This window comes from Thalassophryne amazonica, chromosome 6 (genome assembly GCF_902500255.1).
Source record: "Thalassophryne amazonica chromosome 6, fThaAma1.1, whole genome shotgun sequence".
NCBI classification, from domain to species: domain Eukaryota; kingdom Metazoa; phylum Chordata; class Actinopteri; order Batrachoidiformes; family Batrachoididae; genus Thalassophryne; species Thalassophryne amazonica.
This window is the reverse complement of record NC_047108.1, coordinates 68366437-68378736: the sequence shown is the minus strand read 5'-3', so window position 1 is coordinate 68378736 and position 12300 is coordinate 68366437. Positions and strand designations below refer to the sequence as shown.

General features: G+C 46.3%; 1 protein-coding gene across 1 annotated transcript in view; it reads left to right on the top strand.

Moving 5' to 3' along the window:
- The window catches only part of arhgef25a (Rho guanine nucleotide exchange factor (GEF) 25a), a 370615-nt gene extending 359030 nt beyond the window's left edge, over positions 1-11585 (top strand). The window contains exons 15-17 of the mRNA XM_034172401.1: positions 2454-2683; positions 2870-3004; positions 11123-11585. Coding sequence (XP_034028292.1) covers positions 2454-2683; positions 2870-3004; positions 11123-11245 — 488 coding nt within the window. The 3' untranslated portion in view covers positions 11246-11585. The remainder of the gene's footprint in view (positions 1-2453; positions 2684-2869; positions 3005-11122) is intronic.
- Positions 11586-12300: the final 715 nt, after the last annotated feature.

The following is a 12300-nucleotide window of genomic DNA, read 5'->3' as shown; positions in this document are numbered from 1 at the left end:
CAAATTCACTGAACACATCAGTGTCTACTGCTGGTTAGACTTCAGCACTCACTTTGGAAAAATGCCTTTTAGAAAAATTTAAGGAAATTTATATGGGAGTCAAATTTTGAATATCACTAAGACGTGGTGTTCTGGCCTGGAGATAGGGGTAGAAGTTAACCGTGGGCTTGGAGGGCTGTCAATCAGCTTAGCTAAGGCTGAAAAGGTTCACTACTGGTAATGGTGACTGCGAGCTGGGTACCACAACCAGGCAGCAAGCCTTATGAGAATTCTTCTGCCTAACAGTAGTCCAAAAGCTGTCGTCTTTAGCCGGCTGAGCTAAGCTAATGCTAATGGTCATGCTAGCCAATCCAACACTAAATAGGGGAGGTGATGGTCTAGTGTTTAAAGTGTTGGGCTTGAGACCACAGGATCCTCGGTTCAAATCCCAGCCTGGGTGGAAAATCACTAAGGGCCCTTGGGCAAGGTCCTGAATCCCCTAGTTGCTCCCGGTGTATAGTGCGTACCTTGTATGGCAGCACCCTGACATCAGGGTGAATGTGAGGCATTGAGCTATATAAATGCAGCCCGTTTAAGCTCGTCTGGAGTGCTCGTAACATCTAACTCCACTGAGCTAAGAAGCTAATCTAGCTTACAAACATGGCTCTCTAAGAGGGCCACCATTTCTGACAACATCATGGGGATGAATATTACGTGAGTTATAGTCCACATGACGCGCTGTCCTTCACCACGCCTGGACAGCTGGACACGCGGAGCCGGCTGATGTGGACATGATATGAGAGCAAGGCTTCATTCGTGTCAGTCCATTACCTTGTTTATGTCCATGGCCATGGGTCATGTACAGAGGAACAGAAGGATGATACTTGTATTGTTCGCTATTTATAGCAGGAATTAAATATTATAAACTGCTTTTGCTTGTTTTTGTGTGTGTGTGTTTGTTTTTGTTTTTTTGTTGTTTTTTTACAGTGAGAACAGATTCATTACTAGTACCATGATTGTGTTACATTTAAAGAGTACATTCATTGTTCCTATAATTTTCTGAATCTGTGCTCTCGCATTATTTTGTGCTTCCATATTTTCATTGATTTATGTACATATGTCCAGCATTTAATTGCTTCACTGCTGTGGGAGCGTGATATGGTGTCACACTTTCCACGTGCTGGCACTGTATTTGTGCGCGTGCCCATGAGCATACACCGTCAACGCCAGACCATTCATGCCTGTCCGACCGTGTGTCCCTCCCAACAGCAGGTGGAATTTTTTACTGTTCGCCAAATCAGTCTTTCTCACTCTTTTTCGTCTGGTTCCTGCTTCTTTCACCCAATTTTGTGTTATGTGTAAAAGGGCCATAAGGTTAGAAACTACTGTTGTTTGTTTTCTACAGTGTTTCTCTTAAGATTTATTGAGCCGTGAACTTCGAATCTGTGAATATCTTTCTAACTTTACTGGAGTCTTCAAGGAAGGTTTCTTTCCTCCCTGATTTTGGGACCTACATTACCATTTGACAGGTGTACCACCCAGTCAAACTCACCACCTGACACAGAGATAAGCTTTGTGATCAAGGTTTCCTGAAGTAATTGATCCATAAACTGAAATGCGTAAACTAGTTAACCCTCTGGGGCCGACGTCGTATACGACGGCTAAGACCAAGTTTTACTAAATTATAAATAATTTTTTAATGATATGAGATAGAAACTTACTTTTTTTGCTGAAAAGTTAACTCCATGTACTTTCGAGCCACCGTCCACCATCTTTGTACTCCTCATAGAAGCTGTGTGATGATGTGAGCAGTGTGAGTGTCCAATCAGAATTGGTTCACTGTCACATAGTTTTCCAAAATCCAATCGTAAGGCAGATTCACCTCACGTGACACACCAAAGATTGTTTTTAGGAGTGATGTGTTACTTGTTTATTATAGTTTGCTGCGTGAGTGTAAACCTTTATTACACTTACAAAACACAACTAAAGCATATATATTTTGAAAGTACAGGTTGTCCTGAAAAAAAAGAGACGTAAAACTTGATTGTGGGATGCAGGGAGAGCTGTTAACAGCAATAATAAAATATTTACGCCAGGCGAGTGAACTGTCCAAAAAATGCCTTCGGACCCCAGAGGGTTAAACTGAAAAAAATATATATCATGAATGATATTCACATTTTGCGAGACCTGCGTTCATGTTTTAGGAGATATTTTTTCAGTACATTCACATTTTGCCATTAATGGTTTGTAGATAATTCACGATTTGCAGCTGATTCACATTTTGGGGGTTAACGTCCATTCTTTACTCACATACTTGCTAAAATTGATTGACCATTTTTATCAGAAACACTGCTTTACTGAATTAGGTAAGCATCATTAAAAAATGCTGACTCCGCAAAACATGTTGTCTTATAGGGTACTAGGCACCCATTAAAAAAAATCTTTTTAACTAATTTTGTTTGTGTATGTTTCAGCCTTACAGTCGCCTATCGAGTATCAGCGACGAGAAAGCAAGTCCAACAGCCTGGGCCGTAGCATGAGGCCTCCATTGTCCACTGCCAGTGCCCTGCGGCCCCACTCTTCTGCTTCTATCGATCGTCATAAGCTGCCCTCTCTTCATTCTCACAACACCTCCCTGCCCACACTCTACCTGCCCAGCCAAGGCCCAAGCCAGGGACCCAGCGAGATGTGCGCAGTGCAGGACGTAGGTTTCTTTAACAATCCTTTTCTGTGTAGTAATTAGCCACTCAACACAGGACCTTCATTTGTAAATCACCTCAGACACAACAAGCCTCCATATCTCTACATCAGTTTGCTTACATTATCAAATGGACATCAGTACATGCACTGCAGTGTTTGTACGTGAATGACTTGATGTTTGCATTTGTGGCCTACTACTGTCCGGCAATGCACTACTGACCCCCGTACTGTTTCTCCATCACATGTCCAGCTGGCCTTTTCTGATCAGCCTAACTGTGGAGCTGTGTCAAATGGACTGTACACACCCACCATACAAAGCGCACAGGTAGTGTATATGCACGCACACAGAGACACACATAAAATACAGTCATGTGCAACACAACTGAACAGTTTGTTCATCGTGGGACAGTCATAATTTGACACTAGCAAAATCACTTTTTGTTTGTTTGACTGATTTACAAGAAGTTAATTTCAAATCTAACACACAAACATTGACCTTCAAGGACATACACACAAAGTCCCATGTTCAGTGTAATGATTTGACTCTAATACGAGGTCTGTTAGAAAAGTATCGTACCTTTTTATTTTTTTCAAAAACTATATGGATTTGATTCATATGTTTTTACATCAGCCAAGCGTGAACCTTCATGCGCATGCGTGAGTTTTTCCACGCCTGTCGGTTGCGTCATTCGCCTGTGGGCAGGCTTTGAGTGAGCACTGGTCCACCCCTCTCGTCGTTGTTTCATTGCGAGGAAATGGCGGAATGATTTGGGCTTTTTTTCCATCAGAATTGTGCAATTTCTCTGGTTATCACAAGAGCTGGACATCAGCCATTTTCCGGCAGATTTCACTTTTAACAAGAGATTTTGTCATGGAAAGCCGCGCAAATTTATCCATCCATCCATTTTCTTCCGCTTTATCCGGAGTTGGGTCGCGGGGGCAGCAGCTCAAGCAAAGCCGCCCAGACCTCCCGATCCACACACACCTCCCCCAGCTCCTCTGGGGGAACCCCAAGGCGTTCCCAAGCCAGCCGAGAGATGTAATCCCTCCAGCGTGTCCTGGGTCTTCCCCGGGGCCTCCTCCCAGTGGGACGTGCTCGGAACACCTCTCCAGCGAGGCGTCCAGGGGGCATCCGGAAAAGATGCGCGAGCCACCTCAACTGACTCCTTTCGACATGGAGGAGCAGCGGCTCGACTCCGAGCTCCTCCCGAGTGACCAAGCTCCTCACCCTATCTCTAAGGGAGTGCCCAGCCACCCTGCAGAGGAAACTCATCTCGGCCGCTTGTACTCGCGATCTCGTTCTTTCGGTCATGAGCCAAATTTCATGACCATAGGTGAGGATCAGAACGTAGATCAATTGGTAAATCGAGAGCTTTGCCCCCCTACTCAGCTCTCTCTTCACCACGACGGTCCGATACAGTGACCGCATCACTGCAGATGCTGCACCGATCCGTCTATCGATCTCACGCTCCATCCGTCCCTCACTCGTGAACAAGACCCCGAGATACTTAAACTCCTCCACTTGAAGCAAGGACACTCCACCAACCTGAGGAGGGCAAAGCACCTTTTTCCGGTCGAGAACCATGGCCTCGGATTTGGAGGTGCTGATTTTCATCCCGGACGCTTCACACTCGGCTGCAAACTGCCCCAGTGCACGCTGAAGGTCCTGATTTGACGAAGCCAACAGAACCACATTGTCCGCAAACAGCAGAGACGAGATTCTGTGGTTCCCAAACCAGACCCCCTCTACACCCTGGCTACGCCTAGAAATTCTGTCCATAAAAATAATGAACAAAACCGGTGACAAAGGGCAGCCCTGGCAGAGGCCAACGTGCACTGGAAACAGGTTTGACTTACTACCGGCAATGCGAACCGAGCTCCTACTGCGGTCGTACAAGGACCGGATAGCCCTTAGCAAAGGACCCCGGACCCTGTACTCCCGGAGCACTCCCCACAGGGCACCCCGGGGGACATGGTCGAACGCCTTCTCCAGATCCACAAAACACATGTGGACTGGTTGGGCGAACTCCCATGAACCCTCGAGCATCCGATGGAGCGTGTAGAGCTGGTCCAGTGTGCCGCGACCAGGACAAAAACCACACTGCTCCTCCTGAATCCGAGGTTCGACCATCGGTCGAATTCTCCTCTCCAGTACTCTGGAATAGACCTTACCGGGGAGGCTGAGGAGTGTGATCCCCCTATAGTTGGAACACACCCTCCGGTCCCCCTTCTTAAACAGAGGGACCACCACCCCGGTCTGCCAATCCAGAGGCACTGTCCCCGATCACCACGCGATGTTGCAGAGGCGTGTCAGCCAAGACAGCCCCACAACATCCAGAGACTTAAGGTACTAAGGACGGATTTCATCCACCCCAGGGGCCTTGCCACCGAGGAGCTTTCTAACCACCTCGGTGACTTCGGCCTGGGTAATGGATGAGTCCGCCTCTGAGTCCCCAGTCTCTGCTTCCTCTTCGGAAGACGTGACGATGGGATTGAGGAGATTCTCGAAGTACTCCTTCCACCGCCCGACAACATCCCCAGTCAGGGTCAACAGCTCCCCACCCGCACCGTAAACAGTGCTGGTGGAGAGCTGCTTCTGCCTCCTGAGGCGTCGGACGGTTTGCCAGAATCTCTTCGATGCCGACCGATAGTCCTCCTCCATAGCCTCCCCGAACCCCTCCCAGACCCGAGTTTTTGCCTCTGTGACCGCACGGGCTGTGGCACGCTTGGCCTGCCGGTACCTGTCAGCTGCCTCTGGGGTCCCATCTACCAACAAAGATAAGTAGGACTCCTTCTTCAGCTTGACGGCATCCCTTACTTCCGGTGTCCACCACCGGATTCGGGGATTGCCGCCGCGACAGGCACCAGAGACCTTGCGACCACAGCTACGAGCAGCCGCCTCAACAATGGAGGTGGAGAACATGGTCCACTCGAACTCCATGTCTCCAACCTGGGATCTGGGAGGAGCTCTCCCGGAGGTGGGAGTTGAAGGCCTCGCTGACAGAGGGTTCCGCCAGTCTTTCCCAGCAGACCCTCACGATACGTTTGGGCCTGCCAGGTCTGACCGGCTTCCTACCCTCCCAGCAGATCCAACTCACCACCAGGTGGTGATCAGTCGACAGCTCTGCCCCTCTCTTCACTCGAGTGTCCGAGACACGTGGCTGAAGGTCAGATGATACGACTACAAAGTCGATCATCGACCTCCGGCTCAGGGTGTCCTGGTGCCATGTACACTTATGGACACCCTTGTGCTCGAACCTGGTGTTCATGATGGACAAACTGTGACTAGCACAGAAGTCCAACAACTGAACACCACTCGGGTTCAGATCGGGGAGGCCGTGCTTCCTGATCACCCCCCTCCAGGTCTCACTGTCGCCGCCCACGTGGGCGTTGAAATCCCCCAGGAGAACAATGGAGTCCCCAGTCGGAGCACTATCTAGTACCCCTGCCAGGGACTCCAGGAAGGTTGGGTACTCTGCACTGCCGCTCGGCCCGTAGGCTGAGACAACAGTGAGAGACATGTCCCTGACCCGAAGGCGTAGGGACGCGACCCTCTCGTTCACCAGAGTGAACTCCAACACTTGGCGACTGAGCTGGGGAGCAATAAGCAATGCGACACCAGCTCTCCGCCTCTCCCTGTGGGCAACGCCAGAAAAATGAAGCATCCAGCCCATCTCCAGGAGTTGGGTACCAGAGCCCAAGCTGTGCGTGGAGGTGAGCCCGACTATCTCTAGTCGGTATCTCTCAACCTCCCGCACAAGCTCAGGCTCCTTCCCCCCTAGCAAGGTGACATTCCACGTCCCAACAGCCAGGGGCTGTGAGCATGGACCGGGCCGCCGGGCCACCCACCCTCGACCGCCACCCAATCCTCTCTGCACCCGACCTCCATGGCCCCCTCTGCAGGTGGTGAACCCACAGGAGGGCAGGCCCATGACACTCTTTCGGGCTGAGCCCGGCTGGGCCCCATGGGCTAAGGCCCGACCACCAGGTGCTCGCGTCTGAGCCCCAACCCCAGGCCTGGCTCCAGGGTGGGACCCCGGCTCCACCATACCGGGCGACGTCTCAGTCCTTGATCTTTTACTGGTCATGGAGGTTCTGAACTGCCCTTAGTCTGACCCGTCACCTAGGACCTGTTTGCCTTGGGAGACCCTACAGGGAGCACAAAGCCCCCGACAACATAGCTCCTAGGATCATCCGGGTACGCAAACTCCCCCACCACGATAAGGTGGCAGCTAGAGGGGGAGAGGGGGCAAATTTATTAAAAATAATAATAATAAAAAACTAAGAAATCACGTGTACATAGTAAGTATTCACACCCTTAGCTCAATACTTTGTTGATGCACCTTTGGCAGCAATTACAGCCTCAAGTCTTCTTGAATATGATGCCACAAGTTTGGTGCACCTATCTTTGGGCAGTTTTGCCCATTCCTCTTTGCAGCTCCTCTCAAGCTCCATCAGGTTGGATGGGGAGCGTCGGTGCACAAACATTTTGAGATCTCTTCATTGATGTTCAATCACATTCAGCTCTGGACTCTGGCTGGGCCACTCAAGGACATTCACAGAGTTGTCCTGAAGCCACTCCTTTGATATCTTAGCTGGGTGCTTAGGGTCATTGCCCTGCTGAAAGATGAACCGTCGCCCCAGTATGAGGTCAAAAGCGCTCTGGAGCAGGTTTTCATCCAGGATGTCTCTGTACATTGCTGCATTCATCTTTCCCTCAATTTGACTAGTCTCCCAGTTCTTGCCACTGAAAAACATCCCCACAGCATGATGCTGCCACCACCATGCTTCATTGTAGGGATGGTGCCTGGTTTCCTCCAAACATGATGCTTCGCATTCATGCAAGAGTTCAATCTTTGTCTCATCAGACCAGAGAATTTTGTTTCTCATGGTCTGAGAGTCCTTCAGGTGTCTTTTGGCAAACTCCAGGCGTGCTGCCATGTGCCTTTTACTAAGGAGTGGTTTCCGTCTGGCCACTCTACCATAAAGGTCTGACTGGTGGATTGCTGCAGAGATGGTTGTCCTTCTGTAAGGTTCTCCTCTCTCAACAGAGGAATGCTGGAGCTCTGACAGAGTGAACATCAGTTTCTTGGTCACCCCCCTGACCTCCCCCGTTTGCTCAGTTTAGACGGGCAGCCAGCTGTAAGAAGAATCCTGGTGGATCCGAACTTCTTCTATTTACGGATGATGGAGGCCACTGTAGTTATTGGGACCTTCAAAGCAGCAGGAGTGTTTTTGCACCCTTCCTCAGATTTGTGCATCAAGACAATCCTGTCTCAGAGGTCTACAGAAAATTCCTTTGACTTCATGCTTGGTTTGTGCTCTGACATGCACTGTCAACTGTGGGACCTTATATGTAAACAGCTGTGTGTCTTTCCAAATCATGTCCAATCAACTAAATTTACCGCAGGTGGAATCCAATTATGCCGTAGAAACATCTCAAGGATGATCAGTGGAAACAGGATGCACCTGACCTCAATTTTGAGCTTCATGACAAAGGGTGTGAATACTTATGTACATGTAGTTTTTTATTTTCACATTGTCATTATGGGGTATTGTGTGTAGAATATGACAGAAATAAAAAAAATAAAAAAATTAATCCATTTTGGAATGAAGCTGAAACATAACAAAATGTGGAAAAAAATGAACTGCTGTGAATGCTTTCCAGATGAACTGCAATTACTAGTTGTGTACTTACTAATTTAGAGGGTAAAAATAATGTATGAGGTTGCATGATGTAATGCCAGTAATGCTGTTCCCATGTCCTACCATTAGATTCTGTGCAAACGCACGGCCAGAGCTGTCCATATTTTTAAACACATTTCTAAATTTAAGTATAAGTTGATAAATTCCATACTTTGCATAGAACTGTTCTTGTGCACTGTTTATGCACAAATCCGTGTGTGTTAATGGTTGGTAAATTAAGCCGCAGGACTGCAAAAGCATGAGTTTCTTATGAGTCCTTCAAAATTTACAGGAAATCTAGGACTTAGTAAGAATGGTCATTTATATTGGACAACTGAAATAAGTGTGAAACGTTACTGGATTTGTGTAGTTCCAGACATTTTCTGAACCGACTTATTCCAGTTAAGGGTCATGGGGGGACTGGGGCCTATTCCAGCAGTCATTATGAATATATTAGCAATATAATGCGGAAAAATATTTTAACTTTGTCTTTTGGAAAACATGGTTGAATTTTTAATTATTTTATAGATAGAATTCCCTGATCTAGATGCACCTACAGCACACTGAATGAATGTGTTTAGTTGAAAGAAGGCTTTTGTCTCCCCCTGTTGGATAAAACAAAAATCATAAAAATGAGTGCTTCTGCCAAAAATGAATTGTGGTTGTTTTTGACATATGCAACTACATGCACTTAATACACAAACATGCACACAAATTAGGTGAATAATGACATGTCAGTGGGCCACACATTTATTTTTTAGCCAGCTTTTCAAATTTACAAACATCTATGACCATTATGTCTTCGTCCACTGTTTGTCACTGTTCTTTTGTCCTTACTGCAACAACTTTAACAGACTAGTCGTACACCTCTCTTTACCTCTGCCAGGCTGCACAGGCTTGAAACAGCAAACAGGAAGCAGACCAAGTTAGACAATGAAATCTGCACACATAGAGTGCCTGTCAAAAAAACATTTTCTCATATGTGTGTTGAGTGAATGCATGTAATTTGGAAAGGGGCGGCCAAGAGGTTAGCGAAGGGTGCTTGTGACCAGGCATGCCTTGCATGGCACACCATGAAGTGTGTGAATGAATGGGTGAATGTAAAGCACTTTGAAGTTTGAACATCTGCATCAGATGGAACAGCTACGTAAATGAAATGCAGTACATATAACTTTTGAGTTGAAATATGAAACGATATAATCTTAGCAGACAGTTTATCAGCAGGAAAGAATTTACGCCATTTTTGAGACCATGTTCTCAACCTGGGATCCAAGTCCACCAAAAGAGGGGCGCTAAAGACGGGTGCTCTCTAGAGCAAAATCTCTAGAAAAAAATCAGTCACGTGACTCATGGTGCTGCCTTGGGGCCAAAGTAGCGTTCGCTGATAATGTGTCTGCATGGAAATCCAGCTATTTTATTTATTTATTTGCTGAAACTGTTGGGTTGTTGTGCATTTGGGTGCACAAATAGACACAACAAGGGCTTCAAGTCCCAAAGTTTTTGTATTTTTTCCATGTAATAAACACAGTATATAACAGATTTTGTACAGCGGATTTTTCGCTCACGTCAGGTAAGATGTCCCATCTGATCGCAATGTATTTCCATTAAGCCCAAGTTTTTTCAATGATTAAAAGCCTGACTGTTTATTTTTTTTCACACTGTGCTCAGACTCGGAGCTGTAGCCTGACGTGCACCTGTTAAATCAGACAGCGCAAAAGACTGTGATTTGACACTTTGCTTTTTTCACTCCTTCGTCTCTCATCATATCTTAACAGTTTTTACAGTGCGCACGCAGATTACATTTTGATAATGGGTCAAATACATTTGGCAGAAAAAAAAATTCAGCCGGTCATTAATGAGGCACACATCCCGATGCAGGATTCACCGTAGATGTTCTGCACCTCCTGATTTAACTAATCTGTTACATACATATGGCTCATATCGGATAAATGTTACTTCCGATTGCAATGTATTTCCATTAAAACACTGAGCAGTCTGGACGTGCAGAAGTACAAATTAAAGTTCAGCTCTGACACTCACCAATTTGAGGAATGTGTGATCGGAGTCATTTTTTTGTGATTAAAAATCCGACCGTTTAGTTTTTTCAAATCATGTTCAGACTGGGACCTGAAGCCTGACGTGCACCTGTTAAATCAGACACAAAAGGCTGTGATTTGACACTTTTTTGCTTTTAATCTTTTGTCTCCCATCATATATAATGCACATAAATGATTCAGAAAAGTCTGCACATTTACAGCACAAAGTCAGTAAAAGAGGAAATTGTACAGCTTACCTTTGATTTGGAGGTGATGATTGTAGAAAGAAAAGCTTGTTGAGAGTCAAATTAGTCCAGAATAAAGCATATTGTACAGATGGACAACTTTAAAACTGTCACGCATGTCGGCAACATGACAAGGAATTACAGAGTTGCAGAAGTGAAAATCAGGCTTTAAATTAATTAAATAAATCATCATAAATTGTGCATTTATGTCAATTTGATAGCTTAACTATTTTTATATTTATTTTGATAGCACCTGTACCTGGATGTGTTGCTGTATGTAGTTAAATGATTTAAAAAATGTTGAAAACATAAAAGGTTCATTCAGTAGTTCAGTGCAGTTGAATCCAAAATGGTGTCATGTTCTGAGTTGACGTTACTGTCCAATCAAGGCACTCTAGTGCTCTCCAGGAATGGGGTTGATGACCCCTGATATGCAGTCTGTGTAGGGCGTGTGATGAATGTTCTCTGTCTGCCCAGCAGAGAGCAGGAGAGAGCTGCCGTAGGGGTCAGGCTGATGGCACGAGTCAGATCCTACCATCGGGCCCCTTATCTGCACGACGGCCCAGCAACTTAGCCCAACTAGCTGAGGATGACCTATGAACCCCGACAGGTTTTCCTGGGCCAGGAGGGCAGCAGCTAACACCACAGCTATGGAGAGGAGATGACTTGTCTTCTATTTGTGATTTACTGCCACGCTGAACCCTGTAAGCTTGGATCAGCAACGACTTATGAAGGAATACAAGAAAGAAAAATGAGCTTTAAGGACCAGTGCATGAACTGCCTGCAGCGGGTGGCTCAGAGTGAAAACACTCATTGGACACTCAGTCTTAGGACAATTTCTGCTTTTTACCTTTTTGACAATTTGTATATTGTAGGCTATTCTGTTCTTTCTCAAGAGGCAAGGGAAATTTGAATGAAATGTATCCATTCCTAATTGGGGCGCTCACTGGAGTTTTGTGCCTGCTTGAACATGTTTAATCGATAATGTATGAATGTGTGTGTGTGTGTGTGTGTGTGTGTGTGTGTGTGTGTGTGTGTGTGTGTGTGTGTGTGTGTGTGTGTGTGTGTGTGTGTGTGTGTGTGTGTGTGTGTGTGTGTGTGTGTGTGTGTGTGGGTGGGTGGGGGCAGTGGCTCTCTGATGTAATTCCTAAATTAAGGTGGGTTTTTTCACTGCTCAAGCCCTGTTGTGAAGACAAACACAGCTACAGTAGCACATTGTCATTTTCCTGCTGAAAACTGAGTTTGCGGTTTATGAAGACACAACACTTCATCTGAAGGACGGATCCATTCGCATTTCAACTGAAAATGGAGAACTTTCTTTTCTCTTATTCTGTTTGACCAGCCCTCTTTTGATCTGGACAAAAAGGAATGAGGGAGTCCCCCTGGAGGTTCTCAGTGGATATGACGTCACTTCAGAATACTTTCGGCTTTTTGAGCAACTCCAGGGATGCTGCTGATGGTTGAATCGCTGGGTTCAAAGGGCTGGGTGTTTGGTGATGGACTGGCATAATGCTGCTTCATACTTCCAGGTGGAAGACGGTTCCTTCATATTTGGGGTTACACGTCCTCTTCGATAAACTACAACACATTTGTGCTTCATTAGCTCGCTGCTGCCATGCCAATGCTGTGCACTATTTCTATAACTTGTAGGCTTT